The 23,666-nt window shown below is 46.6% G+C and overlaps 1 protein-coding gene across 3 annotated transcripts in view; it reads right to left on the bottom strand.

Moving 5' to 3' along the window:
• LOC119164560 (locomotion-related protein Hikaru genki) overlaps positions 1-3,293 on the bottom strand; it is a 34,576-nt gene extending 31,283 nt beyond the window's left edge. For 2 of the 3 annotated variants that reach the window (XM_075872580.1, XM_037416779.2), the window contains exon 1: positions 2,991-3,291. Coding sequence is in view for 1 of the 3 variants with exons in the window: in XM_075872579.1 (XP_075728694.1) it covers positions 1,214-3,110 (1,897 nt within the window). In the remaining 2 variants the exon portion in view is untranslated. Of the gene's footprint in view, positions 1-1,213 lie in introns of all 3 variants that reach the window. The other variant, XM_075872579.1, reaches the window with a different exon arrangement.
• Positions 3,294-23,666: the final 20,373 nt, after the last annotated feature.

The raw sequence follows: 23,666 nt of genomic DNA, 5'->3' as shown, positions 1-23,666 counted from the left end.
TGTGCCGCAGATGACAAACGCTTAGCTGGTACCGCCCGTCGCCGTGATAATAGTGTCAATCGCGAGCGCCACCGCGCGGAGCTTGTTTAAAACTGAACGCAGGCCAACTCTGCTGGGAGCCCGAGCCATTGCTCAGGCATATTTCTAGAGGAGGCGTTGGTCTAGGTAAGGCATCGGCGCGAATTGAGCACGTCGCATTTCGCACCGGTTGCCTTCGGACCGCGCCGATTGACGTTGGCCGTGCCGGTTGCGCCTGGAGTCAGACTATAGAATCTCGCGTTTTGCTAACGTAGTGTCGCTGTGCACAGCGTGTGCGTGCGTCAACGCTACATTAGAGTATATTGGGCCCTTTATGATGCGCTCCCGGCCATTTTGATATGTCCACATGTAACAAACTTGGTATTACGTGACGTCAATGAATGACGAAAGTATACGACTGGTGCAATCATGATAATGCTGACAAGCATGTCATTTTAGACAATGACAACAAAGCACGCTTGTAGCATGCTCGCGGCTGTTTCGCTAGCTCCACATAGTTTGATATCACGTGATGTGAATAGATGACGAAAGTGAACGATACATTCAAACATGATAATCATGACAAGTAAGCCATTACGGCCTCATTGACCTCCACCTAGTAATATAGTGCTGATTTTAGAGTGACATATCGACCTTCCCCAGTCATGCTTTCCATATCATCGATTCCCACTGTACGTGGGATCTGCCTTTTTTTTTTCAAGTTTCTGCTCGCTTGAAACACTCACTGATAAAGAAAGGTGTCTAGAAAGAAACGTCGTAAATGAAGATTGACAGGATTCGGGTGACGAACATTCAACTCTCTTCTTTCTTGTGTCCCATCGCAATCACGCGCAATGAACATATTTCACAGCAGTTAATGTGGTATTACTGCGCAACCAGTTATCAGAATGTAGCCGACAAGGTCGACATTTTGACAGGTTCAACTCGTAGATCTGACATTGCTTACATGTGCTTTTAGTTTAAAAAAAATGTGGGGAAAAGATGTCGCATGTACAATGTGTAGCGAAAGCGGGGATTGAACTAATTCTTTTTATTTAAACACATCTTGTGATGCGTACTTTAAACATGTTATGAAGAATGAGTATCATCCAAAACAATCATATTATAGTTGAATAATCATTCGTAAAACGTTGCACTTTCTTTAAATAAGACTTTTAGCATGGCAAGTCAATACCTGGGTGCCATCCACTGAAGATTGGCAGTTGAGCAGGTGACTTCATCTTCATCATTTCCTTTAGGTGCTCGATTTCACTGAGCAACCTGTGATCCAGATCATCCATCCGTGCTTGCAGTTTGATTTCCGTGGAAGCGATGCTGCTGTTATTATTTTTGCTTAACTCATATAGAGAAGAAGCCTGGACTCCCTGAGTGGTCCCATTAAGCCCCTCAACTGCCGAGCAACACTCTTGTACAGTTTCGGTAAGCTGCCTCATATTAAGTTCTATTGCAGAATTCAACACTTCCAGTTTGCCCTTGAGTACCGTTTCCCTTTCTGCAACAAATCTCTGCAGTGACTTATTCAGCGCTTCAAGTTGGCTCACAGATAATGCGAGGTTTTCTTTCATCAAATGAAAAGAGGCGTTGTTGCCAACATTGCTACTTTCTATAGCTTCTGAAAATTGGTGCTGCACATGCTGCATTTTATTATGTGCATTGTGTATACTCTCCCAAAGTGAACTAGTGTTCCTTGCTATTTCTTGAGTTGTGCCTTCAAGGTGAGTCAAATTATATTGTGTTAAAACCCCTATAATTTCTTCAATCTTAACGCTGATGTTCACAAGGCCTTGTTCCATTTCGCCTTCGATAGAATATTTCATTTCATTCATCTTTCTCATCATGTTTTCGGCAATCTCCTCAAGCCGTTCATCTCTGTCGTTTAACGCCTCCTCGGCAACTCTTTTCCTTAACCTTTGCAGTTCTATGGCCATGAACACGATGGCGTTTTCAATAGACCACCTGTGTTTAGTGAAGTCATCAGATATAGGCACCATTCGCTCTCCTGTTCCGTGCCCTCCAAAATCCATTTCGACTCTAAAACCATCACAAGGCTCCGTGCTAGAATTTGATATGTTGTAACTGTTCGAACCGTATTCCATGCAGCTGGTTACTTTGCCGTCTGTGATGGAAATAGAAAAATTTCTTTCTTGTCCAACAAACTCAATTTCACTGACATTGCCATATCTTGTGTTTTTCAATGCTTCGCTGTGTAATGCTGTTTCAGTAAAGTTTGGCTGTGTATAGGAGTCATTTTCAGCAAAATGAGTGACAAGTGTCGGAATAGTACTATTATAGATCTTTTCTTGAATACCACTCCCAATTTCAAACTTCTGTAGAGAGCTGTGGTGTGGCACGTTACCGCGTTGATTATAGGCCGCAGCGTTAACCTCGGCGTCTAGTTCATTGGTGGGTTCGCTGGTTTCTTCCTCTGGCACAGCTACTGAATTTCTCTCCATCTGAACGGTGTTCAACTTGTCTTGATCGGCCGTATCATTTGGAGATCTTGTTGGTGACAAAAACTGCATTACGTCTCTGCCAGTTCTGAAAAAACGTTTCATTTTCGCTACCATCGATGGAAGCTCCACTAACGTTTGTTTCACTTCCGGCACCAGCAGTTCCGCAACACTCCTTGCTTCAGCTCGTACAGCCTGCACGCTGCTCTTCCTTTCAAGCCGCTCTGAATGCATGTCTCGTTTCATCTGTTCCATAGCTTCGCGTAAACTTTTGTTTTCTACCTCCATTGCACTAAGTCTTTTATCGATCTCTAGAACCTTCTTGAACGCTGCATCAATGCTCAGACCCGGCACAGGGGGTATTAAGTTGGACGCTGTATTGTATCTCTTATTTTTCATTGCTTCCACTTGCGCTTTCAAATCCTTTAGCTCACCGGGAACCTCGGCCATACCAGTTAGCGATACGCTACACTCATGCCACCTTTTCGCTAAGTCGCTCACCTGTGTTTTCAGGTCTTTCAGACCCTGAAATTCTGTGGCTTCAACTTCCGTCGCTGCAGAGACAAGCACAAGCACGATGGCCACGGACACATGGATCTTCAGCCTCTGGAAGTAGGCCATGTATCCTGGCTCTATATCACCGCGCACCGTTCACGTATCCGTGTAAAGAGAGTTGACACACCACCGCAAAACACCCTGTGGCATACTCCTAAAGTCGTCTCTGCTCCAGTAAGGTCACAGGTTGTGCCTAAAGTAATCCTTTACTGCGCAATGTGTAAGGCAGAACCATGGGTGACACCAACTGCGTCTTATCCGAAGGCCACGGTGGATACACGACACCGCTAGAAACGGTCACCCAGAGATTAGCGGCACGGCGTTTCCAGAGATTAGCTCGACTGCACGTCCAGCCAGTTTCAGTAGCTTCTCATCTGATTACCATGTAGAACAGGAACCGTTTTCTTTTCCGCCTTATTGCATGCTGCATACCAGCTAACGAAATGCAATGTGAAAAACAAGTACGAAGTCGCGTGAATGGTTCAGAAAATGAACCCGGTAAATGAAGTTTGTTGGAAGCTATACTGTGGCGTTTCTTGTGCTAGTTTATTTACAGTTAACGATGTCAATTGAACCACGGTGAAAAAAAAGGGTGGTGAACTTTTCCTGAAAGCCGCCGAATGAAGATGCACAAAATGTTTTTTCAGCTGAAAAATGAAACACAGGTAATTGTAACCACCTAATACGCAAACAATGTGTAAAAAAAACAGAGAGACGGAGGTATCTGGAACCTTTTAGCTGCTGTCCCGCCGCAGTGGTCTAGTGGTTACGGCACCGAATCGTTAATCTCAAGGTATATGGCGGGATGGAGTATCAACTTCGTGCAAAGGCTTCGCGGTCCTCGACTTATACAGCCCACATACCTAATAGAGTTCCAACTCTGAAAACAGGTCCAGGAATGGCAGTTTGTTTCTTTGTGGAACTTCATTACGAACTCTACCACATTCTTGGAACACTTCCAGGACACAACAAGCAATTTGTGCAAAACCTTCACTTATTTTTTAAATAAATTTCCATCCACATATCTACACATTAGACTAGCCAAATCTTTCAACTTCTGCTTTTCAGCCTTGTCTACAAAACTAAGAAAAGTGTTTAGAATCGCTGCGACCTTGAAACAAATACAAAACTCACTGTGCTGCAGAAAGCATTTGTTGTCCCATTCAACTACTGCGGACCTGCAATGCAAAGACAACGCTTCGGGAAAATATCCTTTTAAAACACCACACACTCTTCCAAATTTTATTTTATCATTTTCTAGAAGGCAATATTTTACACATTCCACCAGCTCGTTTTAGGAAAATTAGTAGTATAGGTCTGACCTATCAGTACTTAGGGATATGCATTCCCGAAAGTCTCGTTTCTTGTCTTAACAGCTTCGGAAGTTTGAACCAGAATTCAGTCTTGAATTCTCAAAAATATGTTTGGGAGATAAGTGCATGGAAACTGCGAGCTGCCAATTGCACCTACCTGATACAATAATCACAGTATGCGTGGCTGGTTAATGTGTCTTGGCAGAACAGAAAACTTCCAACTGAAGTTTCTTAGCTCTTTTTACATTGAACGTCAGGCAATCAAGATTCAGCTGATGAAGACACGTCGCTTGGAGCATGTGGCCTAATATTTTACTAGAGCGAAAATATTGCCACGTTCCATTTCCCAAGTTTTTGTTATCGTCCCAAAACACCACACGATTCTCAGCGCAAACCACGCCTGCAGTTTTCTAGAGGGCTCCGGACTGTAGTAGATCATTTCGATAAGATCACGCCCACTGTGCGAATGGTACAGATTGTTCTAGAACGCACGCCGCCGCCAGCGATAGCGCTAGAACATTCGACGGCGGGAATATAAATGCCGACGCGCTTCGCCGCTTGTCAGTTGTTGATCGAAGGCCGACGCTGCGTTCGCCGCTATCAGTCTGAGACTGCTATCTGTGCGAGACTGCTGCTGTAATTGGACTTTCTGTTTACCGGGCATAGGTTCGCCCAAATAAACAGTTCAATTCCAACAAGAAGTCTCCTGTCTTCGGCCACGTCACGACCCCGTGACATTTGGTGGAGGTGCTGGGTAACGATCCCAGTACCTCTCCAGCCGTCCAAGAGCCCATGGGCAAATCCCGTGGTGTTAGTGAAGAAAAAGGATGGGACCCTACGTTTCTGCGTCGATTATCGCCGCCTGAACAAAATCACAAGAAAGGACGTGTATCCTCTCCCACGAATAGACGATGCACTTGATCGGCTCCATAACGCCGAGTACTTTTCGTCAATGGACCTCAAGACTGGCTATTGGCAAATCGAAGTCGACGAAAGAGACCGAGAGAAGACGGCGTTTATAACACCGGACGGCCTCTTCGAGTTTAAGGTGATGCCCTTCGGCCTTTGCTCAGCGCCTGCAACTTTTCAACGCATTATGGATGCAGTACTGGCAGGATTGAAGTGGCAGACTTGCTTTGTGTACTTGGACGACGTCGTCGTGTTTTTCTCGAGTTTCGACGAGCATCTTCGGCGCCTTGAAGCTGTACTTCAAGCCATCAAGACTTCCGGACTCACACTGAAGCCAGAAAAGTGCAGATTTGCGTATGAAGAGCTCTTGTTTCTGGGGCACGTTATCAGCAAGTCAGGAGTTCGTCCTGACCCACGGAAAACAGCCGCCATCGCCGAATTCCCGCCGCCCACTGACAAGAAAGCCGTGCGCCGATTTCTGGGCCTCTGCGCCTATTATAGGCGGTTCGTGAAAAACTTCGCCCGCATCGCCGATCCTCTCACTAACCTTACCAAGGCCGACGTGGAGTTCAAGTGGGAAACGCCACAGGAACACGCTTTCCAGGAGCTTAAACATCGCCTCCAGACGCCTCCGTTACTTGCCCATTTCGACGAATTCGCCGAGACAGAAATACATACTGACGCAAGCAGCGTAGGTCTTGGCGCCGTTCTTGTGCATATGGCTGACGGACTTGAAAGGGTTATTAGTTACGCCAGCCGATCGCTATCCAAAGCAGAAGCAAATTATTCCACAACAGAAAAGGAGTGCCTCGCCATCATCTGGGCTACGTCGAAATTTCGCCCATACCTCTACGGCAGGCTCTTCAAAGTTGTGAGCGACTACCACGCTTTGTGTTGCCTAGCCACTTTGAAGGACCCTTCAGGTCGCCTCGCACGATGGAGCCTGAGACTTCAAGAATATGACATTACTGTCATTTACAAGTCCGGCAAAAAACACTCCGACGCCGACTGTCTCTCTCGTACGCCTGTCGACCAACCGCTACCCGACGACCCGGATGACGACTACTTCTTGGGAACGATAACTACCGACGACTTCGCTGAATGACAGCAGGCCGACCCGGAACTTAAGGCCCTAATAGAATACCTCGAAGGCAGGACCGCCGAAGTCCCGAAGGTATTCAAGCGCGCACTTGCGTCGTTTTTTCTACGAAACGGTCTTCTACAAAAGAAAAACTTTTCACCGCTTCGGGCTAATTATCTCCTTGTGGTGCCTTCAGCTCTGCGACCAGAACTCCTGCAGGCCCTGCACGACGATCCGACGGCAGGGCACCTCGGTGTTTCTCGCACACTCGCGAGGATACAAGAAAGGTACTACTGGCCGCGTCTTACAACTGACGTCACTCGTCATGTGAGGACATGCCGGGACTGTCAGCGACGCAAGACACCGCCGACAAGGCCAGCGGGACATCTGCAGCCAATTGATCCACCTTGCCGACCTTTCCAGCAGATTGGTATGGACCTATTGGGGCCGTTCCCGACGTCGGCTTTCGGAAACAAGTGGATCGTGGTAGCCACCGACTACCTCACCCGCTACGCCGAGACAAAAACCCTGCCAAAAGGTAGTGCATCCGAGGTAGCTAAGTTCTTCGTCGAAAATATCGTCCTACGTCACGGCGCCCCGGAAGTCCTTATCACCGACAGAGGAACGGCATTCACTGCCGACTTAACTCAAGCGATCTTGGCATACAGCCAAACAAACCACCGCCGGACGACAGCGTACCACCCACAGACCAACGGCCTCATCGAGCGGCTTAACAAGACGATCGCCGACATGCTGTCAATGTACGTCGATGTCGAACACAAGACGTGGGATGCCATTCTTCCGTATGTGACCTTCGCATACAACACGGCGGTGCAGGAGACGACGCAGATATCTCCATACAAATCGGTCTACGGAAGGAGCCCGACAACGACGCTCGATGCCATGTTACCCAACGTCACCGACGAAGAAAACCTCGATGTGAGCGAGTACCTTCATCGCGCCGAAGAAGCCCGACAACTTGCGCGGCTCCGTATCAAGAATCAACAGACAACCGACAGCCACCGTTACAACCTTCGACGACGCTTCGTGGAATACCAGCCCGGTGAACGTGTTTGGGTGTGGACGCCGCAACGCCGACGTGGACTAAGTGAAATGCTTCTGCGACGGTACTTCGGACCGTACAGGGTTGTTCGACGTCTCGGCCCACTTGATTACGAGGTTGTCCCCGACGGCATCACGAACTCTCAACGACGCCGATCGCGACCTGACGTCGTCCATGTTGCACGCCTCAAGCCGTTTCATGCGCGTTAACAAACTGAAACAGTGTTTTTTTGTATTATTGTTGTATCGTAATTTATTCATTGTACTTTCTTGCATTATTATTGTACCTTCATCTTTAGCTAAAGCATCGAGACGATGTCTTTTTCAGAGGGGGGCAATGCCACGTTCCATTTTCCAAGTTTTTGTTATCGTCCCAAAACACCACACGATTCTCAGCGCAAACCGCGCCTGCAGTTTTCTAGAGGGCTCCGGACTATAGTAGATCATTTCGATAAGATCACGCCCACTGTGCGAATGGTACAGATTGTTCTGGAACGCACGCCGCCACCAGCGATAGCGCTAGAACATTCGACGGCGGGAATATAAATGCCGACGCGCTTCGCCGCTTGTCAGTTGTTGATCGAAGGCCGACGCTCCGTTCGCCGCTATCAGTCTGAGACTGCTATCTGTGCGAGATTGCTGCTGTAATTGGACTTTCTGGTTACCGGGCAAGGGTTCGCCCAAATAAACAGTTAAATTCCAACAAGAAGTCTCCTGTCTTCGGCCACGTCACGACCCCGTGACAATATTTTCGAACGTTTAACTAGATCCGCTGGCTACCTTCAGCATACAAATCCTAATCCCAATATATCGCCTCAAAATCCTTCTGTGAAAACATATCAACTGGTAAAATCCTAAAGCATGTCCTCTTTATCCTACAAAACGTCTCCCATATCCTCTGACACGAGATAGTCAATTACAGGTTTTAACGTCCTTGTACCCTCGGTTGACGCGTAGTCCTGGAGACATAGCAAGCGCATTCGCCTAAGCACATGCACTAGCTACTCTTCTAGTATGCACCTGCAACAGCCGTCACAGCTCGAAGCTTTTTCGCAGGTAAAAGCCTCGGCTAGAATCCAAACTTGGGTCCGCGTGCCAACGTTTTCAAGCGGCGGTTCGGGCTGGGCTTGCCACCATGCACGTAGACCCATGAATGTTGGGGGGAGGGCAGTATTTTTTAAATGCGAAGCATTTCTTATCGAACTTCGGCGCCTTTGAGCGTATCTATCTAGCCGCCTAGGACATCTAGCTCTCCAGGCCATTTGGATGATGGTATCGATACCAACCTTGGTATGACACACCATGACTGTATGACGAGCATATCTGACTAGTCATAACATAAATATCGTGACACGTTTGTCATAAATCTCATGATTTACATTTAATGTTCTTGCTGCTCTTGAGGTGGTTTCGTTCACATGAAATGTTGCAAAACTGGCATGGTGTGGGATGATTTCATGGTGAACACAAGCGACAGACCTTAACGTGGAAATCATGATATGCCTGTCATTTAACAACATGACTACATGCCCTGCATGATGCGCTGGCGGCCATTTCGCTAGCGTCGCATATACAAAATTGGGTATAACAGTACGTGGATAGATGACGAAGGTACGTCGCCGGTGCAAACATGATAATCATGAGATGCGTGTCTTGTAACAACATGACTACATACTACGCTCATGATGCGCTCACGGCCTTTTCGCTAGCTTCACATATGCCAAATTTGGTATCACGTGACGTCAAAGGCTGACGTAGATATGTGACTGGTGCAAACATGATATTCATGACACACGTGTCATGTAAGAACATGATAACATACCACGTTCATAGAGTGCTCACGTTCGTGTCGCTAAGTTCACATATACCAAATTTGGCATCACGTGAGGCGAATAGATGGCGAAGGTAAACGACACATCCAAACATGATAATCATGACATGGAAGTCGTGTACGGCATAATTTACCTCCACTTCGTAACGTTGTGAAGATTTCAAAGTGACATATCAACCTTCCTCATTTGTGCTTCACATATCATTGTCTCCCACTGTACGTGGGATCTGCGATTTTTTTACTCTTTGTAAGAAGTGGTTAAACTTGCGACTAGAAGTGTTCAGTGATGTATTCGGTGGTCTTTCATTGTGCGCTAAAATCTCCAAGATGCTGACGCCCTCCATGGTTCTCTTCACAAGTGACGCAAAGGGATCCGCTGTGCGACCTCGCTCGTTGATACGACTAAGACAATAAAACTTTCAGATCTTTCAGGAATGGCTCGGGGAAGGTTTTATACCACCGAGTAGCATGCTCACATAAGGTGGGCATACTACTGGCTGGATGTGTCATGATACAATCTTAACCTTGAACTCACTTACCACGATTAGTGAAGCTAAAAGAGTTGTACACTCGACGAGACTTGATAGTTAGTCCGCGGACAAGTTCAAGGTATCCAAAAATTAAACTTGAATATTTGGGTTACTTGGGCAAGCTCGTAAATCTTTCTTATAAAACAGCAAACACACACGAATACAAAATAATAAAATATTGACGGCAGATCCACGAGTTGAATGATGATGAGATTGGGCGAAGCTCCTGGAAGTAATACCGTGAAAATTTCTTCCGTTAATCCGCCTGGCGATATGCGCGCTTCCTCACCGCTTCCCATTGCCAAACGTTTTCAAGATCTGCTTCGCGACGTTGACGTGCCGTCTCGGCCTCTCGTTCCCGTACTGGAGGATCTCGACGACGCTGACGTGCCGCTGCAGCGTCTTGTTTACGTACGGTGGGATCTTGCTGACGCTGCCTTCTTGATGTGGCTTCTTGTTCCCGTACAGCAGGATCTTGCCGACGCTGACGTGCCGCTGCAGCTTCTTGTTCACGTATGGCGGAATCTTGCCGACGCTGCTTTGCTGATGTGGCTTCTTGTCCCCGTACAGCAGGATCTTGCCGACGCTGCCTTGCTAATGTGGCCTCTGGTTCCCGTACGGAAGGATCTTGCCGACGCTGACGTGCCGCTGCGGCTTCTTGTTCACGTACGGCGGGATCTTGCCGACGCTGCCTTGTTGATGTGGCTTCGCGATCTCGTACGGAAGGATCTTGCCGACGCTGACGTGCTGCTGCAGCTTTTTGTTCACGTACGGCGGAATCTTGAAGACGCTGCCTTGTTGATGTGGCTTCGCGATCTCGTACGGAAGGATCTTGCCGACGCTGACGTGCCGCTGCAGCTTCTTGTGCACGTACGGCGGAATCTTGAAGACGCTGCCTTGTTGATGTGGCTTCACGATCTCGTACGGAAGGATCTTGCCGATGCTGACGTGCCGCTGCATCTTCTTGTTCACGTACGGTGGGATCTTGCCGACGCTGCCTTGCTGATGTGGCTTCTTGTTCCCGTACAGCAGGATCTTGGCGGCGACGTCACGCAGCTTCCCGGCGCGCATCTGCCTCACGCGTTCTCAGTTCAGGGTCCTGTCTGCGAGTGTGTGCTGCCGCTGCCCTGCGCGCCCGCCTTTCGGCATCTTCATCCATACAAGCACACACCGACGGCAAAGAGCATCGGCAACTACAAGCTTGTTTCGATATGGTTTTGATTATAAAACCATTGCCTTAGAAAACACCCAGCGTCTTTCGTTAAGCAGCTGGCATCTTCTTATTCTATTATTTATTTATTTATTTTTTTTTAAATACTGCAATCCCTGATAGAGATTTTAGCAGGGGGGTTACAGTGCATAAAAAGGATACATGGTTTACAACAACTGTACAATTCAACACAGATGAAATGGCTCTTCTTCTCGGGTACAAAAAGCTGTTACAAACAATACAACAACAACAGAGGATTGTTATACAATGCTAATTAGAGTGGGACTCAAACAAACTTAGAGAAGGCTGTAGAACTTGTGAATTCTGAAGTTCATTCCAATCAGAAATAGTTCTGGGAAAAAAGGAATACTTATAGGAGTTAGTACAAGTGCGATGGGGGTAACTGTTAGTTGGTGTCTTTGTCTGGTCGCGTACCCAGCTGAAAATGAAATCACATCTGAAAAATCTATTTTATAATGCCCCTTGATTATTTGATAGAAACACTTCAGTCGCGTTAAAAGATTCCTGTGTGCTAACGACGGTAAGTCGGCTCGTCGTAGAAGTTCGGTAACTGAAGTGCGCCCAAATTTGGTAAATATGTAGCGCGCAGCCTTCTTTTGTACGTTTTCCAGCCTGCTGATGTTTGTCTTTGCGTATGGATCCCAGATAACAACGCAATATTCTAATGCTGGTTGAACTACTGATTTGTACGCAAGTAAACGAACATTAGGAGTGGAAAGTTTCAGCGCTCGTGTAAGAAAGAAAAGCTTTCTATTCGCGGCAGCAATCACAAAATCAATGCGCTTATTCCAATTAAGATTATTAGTTATCCATAAACCAAGGTACTTATATTGATTTACTTCTCTCAGAGTGATTGCGTTTACAGAGTAGTGTAAGACAAAAGGATTCTTTTTCTGGGTGGTTCTCATAACTACAGTTTTATCGAAGTTTACAGCCATCTGCCATTGGTCACACCACGTGATAACTCTTTGAAGGGCATTGTATAGAAGAAATTGATCTGACATGCTGCTTATTTCAGAGTAAATTACGCAATCATCTACAAAAAGTTTCATTTTCACAGGAATATTGTCAACTATATCATTAATATATACCAGAAAGAGTATGGAACCAAGCACCGAACCCTGGGGAACGCCAGAGCTAACCGTTAGCCTACAGGAGCAGCTGTTTTTAAAATTAACAAACTGTTCCCGGTTTGATAGGTATGCTAAGATCCATTTAAGTAATTGGTTGTTCCTGAAAATTTTGTCTAGTTTGAAAAGTAATTTTTGGTGTGAAACTTCATCAAAGGCTTTGGTGAAATCCATGAATATGGCGTCGGTTTGATTGCCGTTAATAATAGAGATAGCAAAGTCATGCACTGTCTGTACCAGCTGGGTGCAGGTAGAGTATCCCTTCCGGAACCCATGTTGAAAATTGGTTAGTACACCATGTGTTTCCAGAAATTCAGATATGTCATTGTGTATAATGTGTTCGAACAATTTGCAGCAAGTTGATGTTAAAGAAATTTGACGCTAGTTACTAATCATATGCTTGGATCCTGTCTTATGTAATGGCTTTACTCTGGCGGCTCTCCAGTCACTCAGCAATTCTCCCTCATGTAAAGATCTCGAAAACAAGACATGTAAATATTTTGAAGTTCATTCTGCGTAACGCTGTAAAAACATGTTCGGGAGATTGTCTGGTCCTGGCGACTTTTTTTACATCAAGCTTTAAAAGCATATTAAGAATACCTTCTTCAGGTATTACTACGTCTGACATGGGGGGAATATTCGCTTCAAATATCGAAGGTAAACCATTGTCTTGTACAAAGACAGATTTAAAGTGCTTGTTAAATGCATTAGAAATAATAGATTTATCGTTTACTCGCTCACCGTCAATATCGAACACGTCACAGACTGAAGATGTTGGACTGATTGTCTGCCGAAATTCGTCAGGGGTTGTCGCTATAAACCTTGGGAGAGACTCACTATAAGAGCGGTTTTTATCTTCAGTCAGCTGAATTTTGAGCTTGCAGCTAAATCCAGATATTTTTGTTTTTCTACAAGAAATGCATTTGCGTGACTGTTGCTTTTTTTGCCTTTTTAATTGCCTTTTCAAACGTAATGTGTCCCGAGTGATCCAGGGATTTTTCTTTGGCATTTTGTTTGTGATGCGCGGTACAAATCGCTTGACACATTCATTAACAATATCTTTAAAGAAATTCAAAGACTTTCAACGTCAAGATTACTGTGTGAAAAGGCATCAAAGGTAAAAGACAGCATATCTATGATTGACGACGTGTGATCTGCGCGAGAGAAATTTGGGAAAGCTTTAGTTTTTAAGTTCTTGTTTAGAGAAACGTCTGATAGTTCCAGGAGCACAGTCTTGTGATCCGATATTTCGGGATAAACACTGCAAGCTGTCTTGGAAGAAATTGACCCGCTAACAAAAAAAAAAGATCAAGGATTGCCGAAGAGCTACCTTGTACTCTGGTAAAGTCATCGACAATCTGTAATAAATCAAACGTAAAGGCAATATCTAACATTTCTTCACCAATTGAATTATTACGGGTTTTAAAGTTAGTCACCGTAGGAAAGGTTGGGTAGGAGTAGCACGTACCGTTTGACGGAGCCGACGTTTCAGGCTTCCACTCACGTTAGCCCCGTAGCGGCGAGCCCTGGGCTGTCTAGGGATGCGGACGGTGCTGTAATAGCACCTGTACCAGAAGAGGCCGTTTATGCAGTCGCCATAATGCATTGGCAAGTCCTTGTTTCTCTGAAGCAAATCGAGGACAGTGGTACAGAAAGTGTTAGATATTTTCAATTGGTGCCGGAAACTTCACGTGCCGCACTGACTCATTCCGATTAACCAGGTGTAAGCTTTGGTGAAAGCTAATCCCAACCACAGGCGGTAGAATAGCGAAGCCTCACGTCGGTGTAGTCCGGGCGGAGACGGAGCTGTAGTGACGGGTCAAGTTCGTGTAGTCTGGTACGTTGTATGCTTGTGTGTTCCGCTCAGTCAGTGTGAGACTGCAGGCCAGTTGACGAATCTGCCTCACAACGTGTGCTCTTGGAAGCGTAATGAAAACGCTGTTCGCTTTCAGATGTGACACGAGAGCAGCAGTATCTGCAGAATCACTTCAGCTGATACCACAATGCCTAGGTAACCACTGAAAGTAGATGTTGCAGCCTTCTTGTATTAAGAGGTGGTGAAGAGTCATGGTTTGAGAGTGAATAGGGTGAGCGTAAAGAAACATAGCTGCAGCCCAGAAATGGTACGTACAATAATTTGTTCTAAAACATTTATTATTTCTTGATCCAAACAGGCATAGGCAAGGCAGATAAAAAATGGTTGGTGCCTGGATATAAAACAAAAAATTGCTTTTTTGGCGTACCACTCAGTCGGCAGTGCACAGGCCCACACTATCAGTGTCGTGTTGAGAAGCATCCTTCTCTTCATGTGGAGGAGGCCCATCGCTGCTGAGGTCGAAGCGCTGCATTTCGCATGCGTGCCTGTTGATTCATCATCGCATTGCTGTAGAGTCGCTCTCCCCAAGCGCAAATTGGTGTACTTTCAGCGATCGGGTGATCCACTTCAGATGCAGCTTCCCTATTCCCTATATCCTTCATTTTTCCTACACACAGTGCAAGATTGGAACGACTTTCGCACCCGCATCAACATGTCATCTCAATTCGCCTGATTTTAAACTGCCGTAAAAAGCCATTATTTATCTTTATATTTATGATCTACGGCTGTTTTTCAATTTTGTTGTTACTGTTAGTGCTGTTTGGCTTTCTAAATGTTTCATCTATTATGCTTTTCTTGCCTAACTTTAATGTAATGTTCCTCTGAACCCTTGAGGTATGAATATATGAATAAATGAGTTGAACGTCTTGGTCTGCGTCACCTCGAAGAAGTTGGCAGTAGTGCTTGTCGCTTCCGCAGAGCTTTCCTTGTTTTTTCTTGCGCAGTCAGGGCCTTTGGTGAGTGAGGTAAAATGGCAGACACAGCATCCGAATTGAGTGCAGGTTTCTTCGATGCGTGCAAGAGGACGTTTGCCTTGAATTATGCATGATATGTGGCGAGGGGCGTAGCCAGGTGTGGCAGACCGGGCCCGTGCACCCCCATAATGTTTTTAAATGCGAAACATTATTTAGCGAACTTCGGTGACTTTGAGCGTATCTATCTATCTATCTAGCCGCCTACGACTCTTGGTTCTCCTAGACATTTGGATAATGGTATCGATACCAAACTTGGTATGGCATAACATTACTGTATGAATAACAAAATTGACTAGTCATGACATGAAATTTATGACATGTATGTCATGAATGTCATGATTTACATTTGATTGTCCTGCAGCTCTCGCGGTGGTTTCGTTCACACGGTACGTTGCAAAACTGGTATGGTATGACATGATTGCATGGCGAACACAAGCGGCACACCCTAACATGATATTCATGACATGCGTGTCATGTAACAACATAACCACATGCAGCGCTCATGATGCGCTCGCGGCCGTTTCGCTCGCGTCTCATATACCAAATTAGATATTACAACACGTGAATGGATGACAAAGGTATGATACTGGTGCAAAGATAATAAACATGAGATGCGTGTCATGTAACATGACTACATGCTACGCTCATGATTTGCTTGCAGTCGTTTCGATAGCTTCACATGTACCAAACTCGGTATTACGCGGCGCGAATGGACGGCATAGGCAAACGACACATCTAAACATAATATTCATGACATGCCTGTCATGTAACAACATGAATACACGCCACACTGATGATGCGCTCGTGGCCGTTTTACTAGCTTCCCATATGCCGAATTGGGTATTACTTGACGCCAATGGATGACAAATGTGTGTGACTGGTGCAAACAGGATAATCATCAGATCTCTGTCATGTGAGAACATGACTACATGCCACAGTCAAGGCGCCAATACATTTCGATATGACGTGGTGCGCGTCCTTGCCGGCGTTCATTTGGTAGCGTCACGCCGGCGTTGCCACGCCAGTGGCACCCATCCGGTGTCCCTCCGTCCCAAAAAGAAGGAGACGCAGTGTTGTCTGGGTAGCGCATCGGTGCAAAATACAGCCTGTCGCATTTCGCACCGGTTGCCGTCGGGCCGCGTCGACGAACGCTTGTCGCGCCTGGCGTATAGAGTTCTCGCGTTTTGCTAACGTAGCGTTGGTGTGCCCAGTGTGGTCGCGCGTCATTGCTACATTGGAGTAGATTGGGCCCTTCACGATGCGCTCGCGTCCATCTTGCTAGCTCCACATGTACCAAATTTGGTGTTACGTGACGTCAATGTATGACTAAATATATGAGTGGTGCGATAATCCTGACACACGTGTCATGTAAAAACATGACAACATACCACGTTCATAGCGTGGTCACGGCCGTTTCGCTACCTCCACATATACTAAAATCGGTATTTCGTGACGTGAATTGATGACGCAAGTGAACCACACATCCAAACATGATAATGATGACACGGAAGTCATGTACACTCTAAGCCAAAAATGGCCAAAATGGGAGCAACGGCTGTTTTTACTCCTTCAGACCGACTGTTACTCTCCGAAAAGACCAAGCGGAACAAGATGGCCGACTTGTTCGAGAATGGGGGAGCAACTGTATTCATCTTAAGTTTGTAAGGGAGCAACGGAAGGAGGAACCGCTGTAAATGCTCTCGTCACGCAACGGTTAATCCCCGGCAGGACACCGCACACAAATATGCATGCCGCCCACATTGATATTCCTGGGCCAGGTTATTGTTTGTTCTGTGTGCCAAACTTCACCAAACGAAAACAGTGATTTATTTTAGCACCCGTAGATAATAAGATAGCAGCGCTGGCTGAACACAGAAGGCCTGAGAATACAGTACGGCAAATACCTAACACACGCAACAGCAGAATGGAGAGTTGGCACGTCAAAGCGGACCGAACGCCGAAACACGTGCAAAACAACAATAAAAAAAGCCTAGACACGCCGTTCGTCCGCGAAGTAAGGGCGTCAAAGTCGATCAAGCACCAAAACACGTGCATAAGGAGCCCCCCCCGCCCAGATATATCGGAGAAGAAAAAAAAAAGCGGACCCAGACGCGCTTCTCATCAGCCATACACTTAGTAGCACGCTTCACCGTGTAGTTTGAGGGCAGAATGACAAATCTGCGCCATCTGCGCCCGCACGACAAGTGTGGCGCTAGTGTAGCAAACGATGTCAGTTACAAATTAATTTTTATTCAGTGTTTATGTTGACTAGCACTAAATAAAAACTACACTCAACTTTTTATATTTATTTATGAGTTTTAGTGTACCTCAGTTTTTTTTTTATAATCGCATTAGGAGAACACACTGAAATTATTGCGCTGATGCCTGTGCTGCCACTGCTCGACGTTTTTTTTTTTTCGGCGCAACTAGGTTCGTGTTCGCACTACTTACTCATTTTCATATGGTCTGTGGTTGGCGAGCACATGGACGTGCGAGCTTGTGAGCTATGTGTTGATCGTGTGTGTGTGTCGCAGATTTGCGTTTCTACTTATTCGTGATGAAGGTTAGTGTATATTTATCTTTATGGAGCGCGAAGTAGTTGTGGATTTTGCTGCTGGGTGGAACAAACACATCGTAAACACGTCTTCAGCTATCTGCAAGCCTGTTCGCTCGTCGGACAAAGGACTGTGCATGCATCAGCGTGCAGGTGAGTGGCATTTCCAGCAACATTTAATGCTCTCACAATACATTGTTGAGTGGTTGCGCTATTGAAAGAGAAATGATTTGCTCTTATTCACCGTATCCATTGCTAGCCGTATCGGACTAAGTTACCTCTATTACCGCCTGCATACCCTCTTGCTTCCCCTGTCACCACTGCAGTGCCAGTGTACTTTTGCAGTTAAAAGTTGATTTCCGCAACACTACCTCGCTTGAAAAAACGTTGGGGCGGGGTTGTAGCTGCATTCATACTGGCACTTTTCTACCATTGGCTTTATGTAACGTTAACGGCTGAGTGTTGGGGCCTTGGGCCACATTTTTTAGAGATATAAAGTGTATGTAAATCCGTAAGTGAACAAATCATTGTCGCATCACTTCACTGGCTTAGCCAGGCGGTTGCGCACAGAATTTCTTTAGGCCGGGCGTAGGGAGCTCAAATTGACGACCATATTCGCTTGCCCGGCCTATTCAGATAAGCGGACCCCCCCCCTTCCTCCCCGCACGCCTAAAAAAAAAACTGCCCACATCACTGCGTCACTTGCTTCACCTCTGCGCTGAACGTACTGCGCTGAACGTGCCTACAGGTATTGCACAATTCAATACGCAGCAGCGTATGATAGAACAGTAGAATCGAGAGCAACTATGTGCACGAGCTAAATAAGTATTTTAACATGAGCGGACAGTACGTGTTATTTGCCACACACATGACCTCATTTAGAATGCCCATTGGTGAATGGGCTCATAGAAATGTCACTCAGCTGTGTATAGGAAACAAGTCAACTGAGTCTAAGGGTATCCTTAACTGCTACAAATATGCCTTGTTGAGGTGCGGCACATTTTCTTTCAGAATATTGCTGTCTGAGACATCATGTGAAGAGCGCCTACCACATCAGCATTTATATGGCTTGCCAAGTAACGTTTCGCCGAACCTTCCATTTTTTCACATTTCGTTTTGCAGTATACATCCTAGAATGTAAGCGCTGCTGCAGTGTGTGTGACTCATTGTTATGAATTGATTCTGGCGTGTTTAACCTCACACTTCTATTTTTTTTCTTGCAGCAATGAGATGCTTCACATATGCCTGCGGTGACGTTCTGCTGTGCTAGCCTGATGGAAACACCAGCTGCGAAACTTGAGTTCTTCAGAATTGGAGAAGTTGCCCTTCTTTAACCAATGATGACACAGACTGCCCTATGCTAGAAATTCAAGATTGTTTTTCCACGGATGACGCAGAAAACCTTTGATGTATTATGGTGTTTGTTTAGTGCTGGCTGTGGTGTGGCGAAGTCTACTTTTACGTGTGGTCACACGTCGCCTCATAAAAAGAACAATAAAGCATTTATTTTCCTTTCAATATTGTCCACTTTTTGTGTTAGCAGCACCCAAGCAGTGCTCTTCCAAGGAGTTCTCGCCATGTGTTAAGCGTGTGACAAGCATACTCGAGATAAATACTCATTTCCCCAAGGAGTAACTGGAAGCATGTGCAGTTGGTTTTCAGAGAGTAACTGCGAACACGTGGGAGGAACGGTAAAGAGTAACTGTTGCTCTTAGAAGAGCAACTGGTGGGAGTAATGGTTGTTCGGCAGGGAGCCACTGGTGGGAGTAACTGTTGGTCTGCAGGGAGGAACTGGAGGGAGTAACTGCTCATCCCCCGAAGGAGCACTGAAAGGAGAGCAACGGTTCCTCCCTCTGCAGTTACTCCTTTTAGGAGAGTAATGGGAGTGGCAATGCAATTGCTCCCTGAAAGGAGCGACCCCTATACCCCTGTTGCTCCGTTTTGGCTTAGAGTGTACGGCATAATGGAGCTCCACCTCGTAATTTTTGCCGATTTTAAGGTGACATATCAACATTTCTAATTAGTGCTTCATATATCATCGATTCCCCCTGAACGTGGGATCTGCAAATTTTTTTAACCTCGTATATAAAGCGAAAAAGGACCATTTATATGGGGGGACCTTTCTGAAATTAAAAAGGTGCCTCCCCTCTCCCACCCAAAAAAAGCTCTGGCTACGCGTCTTCATCTGGCACAGAACGCTTCTTGTGTCAGATGCTTCGCGCACACATGGCCAGTAGACTTCAAGGCTCTGTCAGCTCTTGAAACTGCCCGTCGCAACTCATGCCAGTGGTCTGATTCGCACGAAGGCCAGAAAAACGACACATCCACGTTACAAATCCACATCCTTCTTGCAATTTGGGACAAAACAGCACTTGCCCACTTCGAGGCGCAGCCAGCAACAAGGCCACTGACGTGTACTCGGAGTCACATGTGCGTATGAGTACACTGAGTCAATAAGTGCGAATCAGCAAAACAATTACGCTGAGAGGGCTCAAAGGCACAAGGCAACGAGTTATTTTATGTCAAAATCCTATGCACACAAATGTTTCATGAAGACGTTCTTTTGCGCGTGAGTTTCACAATGAACGCCCTGCGAATACATGGTGCCTTATACACTAGTGCTATCTGAACAAAACTTAGTCATGGTGCAAGGTCATCGGCGAACACAACCTGCCCGCGCCTTCTCCTTGCGCGGAGCAGTGACTGTCCGCACCTACCTTATTCTTACACCATGCTACGAACTGAAATCTGTATTCATCATACATATGTAAATATAAAAAAGGCGGATAAGCGTTGCACGATGAAACGAATGTGTATGAAGGTTACACATTTATGACGGCGAGCGCGAGTTTCGCAAGACATCTCTTTTTCCAGAAGGTACGCTCTTTTTCCAGAAGATTAAATGACGCCTGGCTGATACAACTCCTTCCCTCCTTTTTGATGTGATATGCTTTGATGATTTCCGTGATGCTGAGATCTTGATGTCTTAGTGTGACACTTCTATCTTTTCTTTTAGGATAGGATAGCTATTGCACTTACTAATGCAGGAGGCAGCAGTGAGTATGCTTTTTTTATATTAGCCTATGCGGAGCGGTGCAAGGTAGGATTTACGAAGCAATGTAACAAAGGGCACGTATGGAGTGGCGTTAGTCATGAAGATAATAGGTGTCTTGTTTCTTGTACCGCGAACATTACGAGTGAAACGGCGTTGTCTGGTGGGGCCTCTTCTATCACGAAAACGGGACCATGAGTAAACACTAGGCTGATAGAGCACAGAACATCATTGAATAAAAATGAGCATGCTCTCCTCTCAGACCCACGGCACGATCTGCGCTCCAGTAAGTCTGAGTGAGTCGACCGAAGAAGGAGATTGCCTACCCATGCTCTCGTTTCAGCAGAGACATACCTTTGGGAGTAACGAAGTCCATGCGACGGTGTAATCAACAACACACAGCGTATTTGGGCAGCACTGAAGCAAAATTTGAGATTGAGCTAGTTGTTCATCCATCGTGAACAATCACCGCCTAACGTACAAAAGACAATAATGGAGCCCGGTGGCAAGTGCTGACTACGGCTTGTGTGGCCATTCTCTATTAAATTACAGTTTTATCTGGCTTTTTTGCAACCCTGAATCCTGATACGAGTATGATGGCCCTTGTCTTATACAGCTGCGTAAATTTCGACGAAGTAGTTTTTCTTAACAAGAGACTCTGGCAAAGAAATTGCTATAAAACCTTATACTAATGATTGTCACGATGACATGTATTCCCCGCCATGACGCTTTTATAGGTATTCAGAAATAGCAGTTTGATGCACGAGCATAGCTCTGTGGGAGATGACTTTATTGCCATTCAAAAGACCCGGGTTTGATATGGCTTAACAGTGACAGTGACAAGAACTTTACTAGTCTTTTGGAAAATGACAAAGAAAGACCTGGCCGCTCAATGAAGTGGGTAAATTTTGATTTCATCAGGACTTTTTATTTATGGGCAACACTAGCACCATGTTTTATACGACACGAGTTCCTTAGACGTTTCGTGCAAAAGTTGTCAAAGCCTATTGTTGCTGTTCCAGGCTTGCTATAGAGTGAATTATACGTTGTACATGCGTGTATAGTCCGGGTGCATTGTGTGAACCAAACAACGTGTGGATAAAGCTTCGTTTATGACACAGCGAAGTCTCTCTTTTTTCGTTCCTTGTGGTCTTCAAGGTAAGCACTTTGCTTACCTTGGTGGCCTCGGGCTTACGCATGTTCGTAAGGACATGCGTGAGCCCGAGGCCACCCTCTGAAGCTGGGAGTTGCAGGAGCGTTCGACTTAAGGGCGCGGGTTTGCCGTCCCACAGGTAGGCACTGATCATACTTGTCAATTGCGTCGCAGTCTTGGTAGGCATCACTCCCATTCGGCTTACATAAAAGAGAAAGGCGCATATGGTTGTCATTGCGGCTATGGCCCTCTCACGAAGCGTGAGATCCTTCGTTTGGAGGCATGCTATTGCATCTTGTGCTTGCTCGAACACTCGTGGCCAGGTTAGGTCAGCGACGCCACCGCAGCAAAACTATAGGCCGAGCACCTTGACGGCGTCGACCCTTTCCGATTCTCCAAGAGCGCCGTTAGGGAATGTTTCAAATGGTAAGGCCTTGCTCTTCCTCATCTTCAAGGCCACACCTGAGACGTCAGCATAGTGTGCGAATGTTCGCCAAAAAGCATGCAGGTTTACCGGGTCCCTGACGAACAGGGATACATCATTAGCGTAAGCAAGGACCTTAATGTTGGGCTCCCCCGTTAGCGGAAAGCCTCTGGCGTGAATGTTCTGGTCGATGTTCACCAGCAACGGCTCAAGCGAGAGTGCGAAGAAGGAGGGCCCTAGCGGGCACCCTTGGCGGATCCCTCTCTCGTATACAAAGTTACTCGTCGGGGTGCCATTTACTACTACGTGGCATGTGAGGTTGCTGTACAGGATGGCGATGGTGTCTACGAAGCATGTCGGGAACCCGAACTGGTCGTGTACCTTGATCATGTATCCATGGCGCACCCAGTCAAATGCCTTTGCCTGGTCCAAGGAGACAAAGGCTCCAGACAGGGACTTGGCAGACATGTATTCCAAGGCATCCCTTGTTACGGTAAGATTGGCAAAGATCAAGAGGCCTGGAACCGCACAGGACTGCCAGGGAGCGACGATGGATGGCAAGAGGAGCTTAAGGCGGCTATTAAGGATGGATGCAACCATTTTATAGTCCACGTTCAACAGGGTTATGGGGCGCCACGCCGACAGCTCCTCCTGCGGGACTCCCTCTTTCAGTGGGAGGACAATCCTCTTATCTCCAAAAGATGCGGGTTTCAGTTGCTTCGTAACCACCATGTTCGCCAGTGCGACAAGCACTCCCTCTAGATTGTCGAAAAAAGTGGCGTAAAAGTTGGCTGTGAGACCGTCAGTACCGGGGGCCGAGTTCGGGGGCATGCTTGTTATCGCGCCCCTAACCTCTTCTGCAGACACTTCTGTGCTCAGTAAGCCACCGTGCAAGCCACCAATATTGTGGCACGACCCCTTTAAGGCTCTGTGCTCAGTAACGCAACCTTCTCTGCTCCCAGCCGTGGGAGGTGCTGGCAGACCTCTCTGATCTTGTCTTCTCCGCCAGTTTCCCCGTCACTGTCGGCGTCCCGGAAAAGGGCCGAGAAGTACTCGCAGAAGACATCGCAGATTCCCTCTGGTTCAGTTGCGGAAGAATCGTCCGGGCGTTTCACTCGGGTAATTCTTATGCTGCCATTCCCAGTTGTGTCACTGGGGTGCGCTCCGAGGTGGTTAATGGGTGCGCCCCGCTCCCCAGGTGGTCTGCGCGCGCGCAGTTGAAGCCGCCGGGCATACTCGACCTCCAGGGTGTTCAGATAGTCGCGCATGCAAGTCGTCATTGTCTCCGCCCCCCCCCCGAGGATGCGTATTCTGCGCAGGATCTCATTCAGTTTATCGATTATGCGGCGCTTCCTGGCCTTGTCTTCGTCTTGAAGGATTCCCTTCCACTCCATTTTCAAGGTGTCCCACGAGCGTGGGGTTAGGTCCGGGACGTTCGCCACGGAGGCCCGCAGCCGCGCCTTAATGTGTTCGATGCTATCATCGTCTTGCAGGAGCGCTGG

This window comes from Rhipicephalus microplus, chromosome 8, assembly GCF_043290135.1.
Source record: "Rhipicephalus microplus isolate Deutch F79 chromosome 8, USDA_Rmic, whole genome shotgun sequence".
Taxonomy (NCBI): Eukaryota; Metazoa; Arthropoda; class Arachnida; order Ixodida; family Ixodidae; genus Rhipicephalus; species Rhipicephalus microplus.
This window is presented reverse-complemented; position numbering and strand designations above follow the sequence as displayed.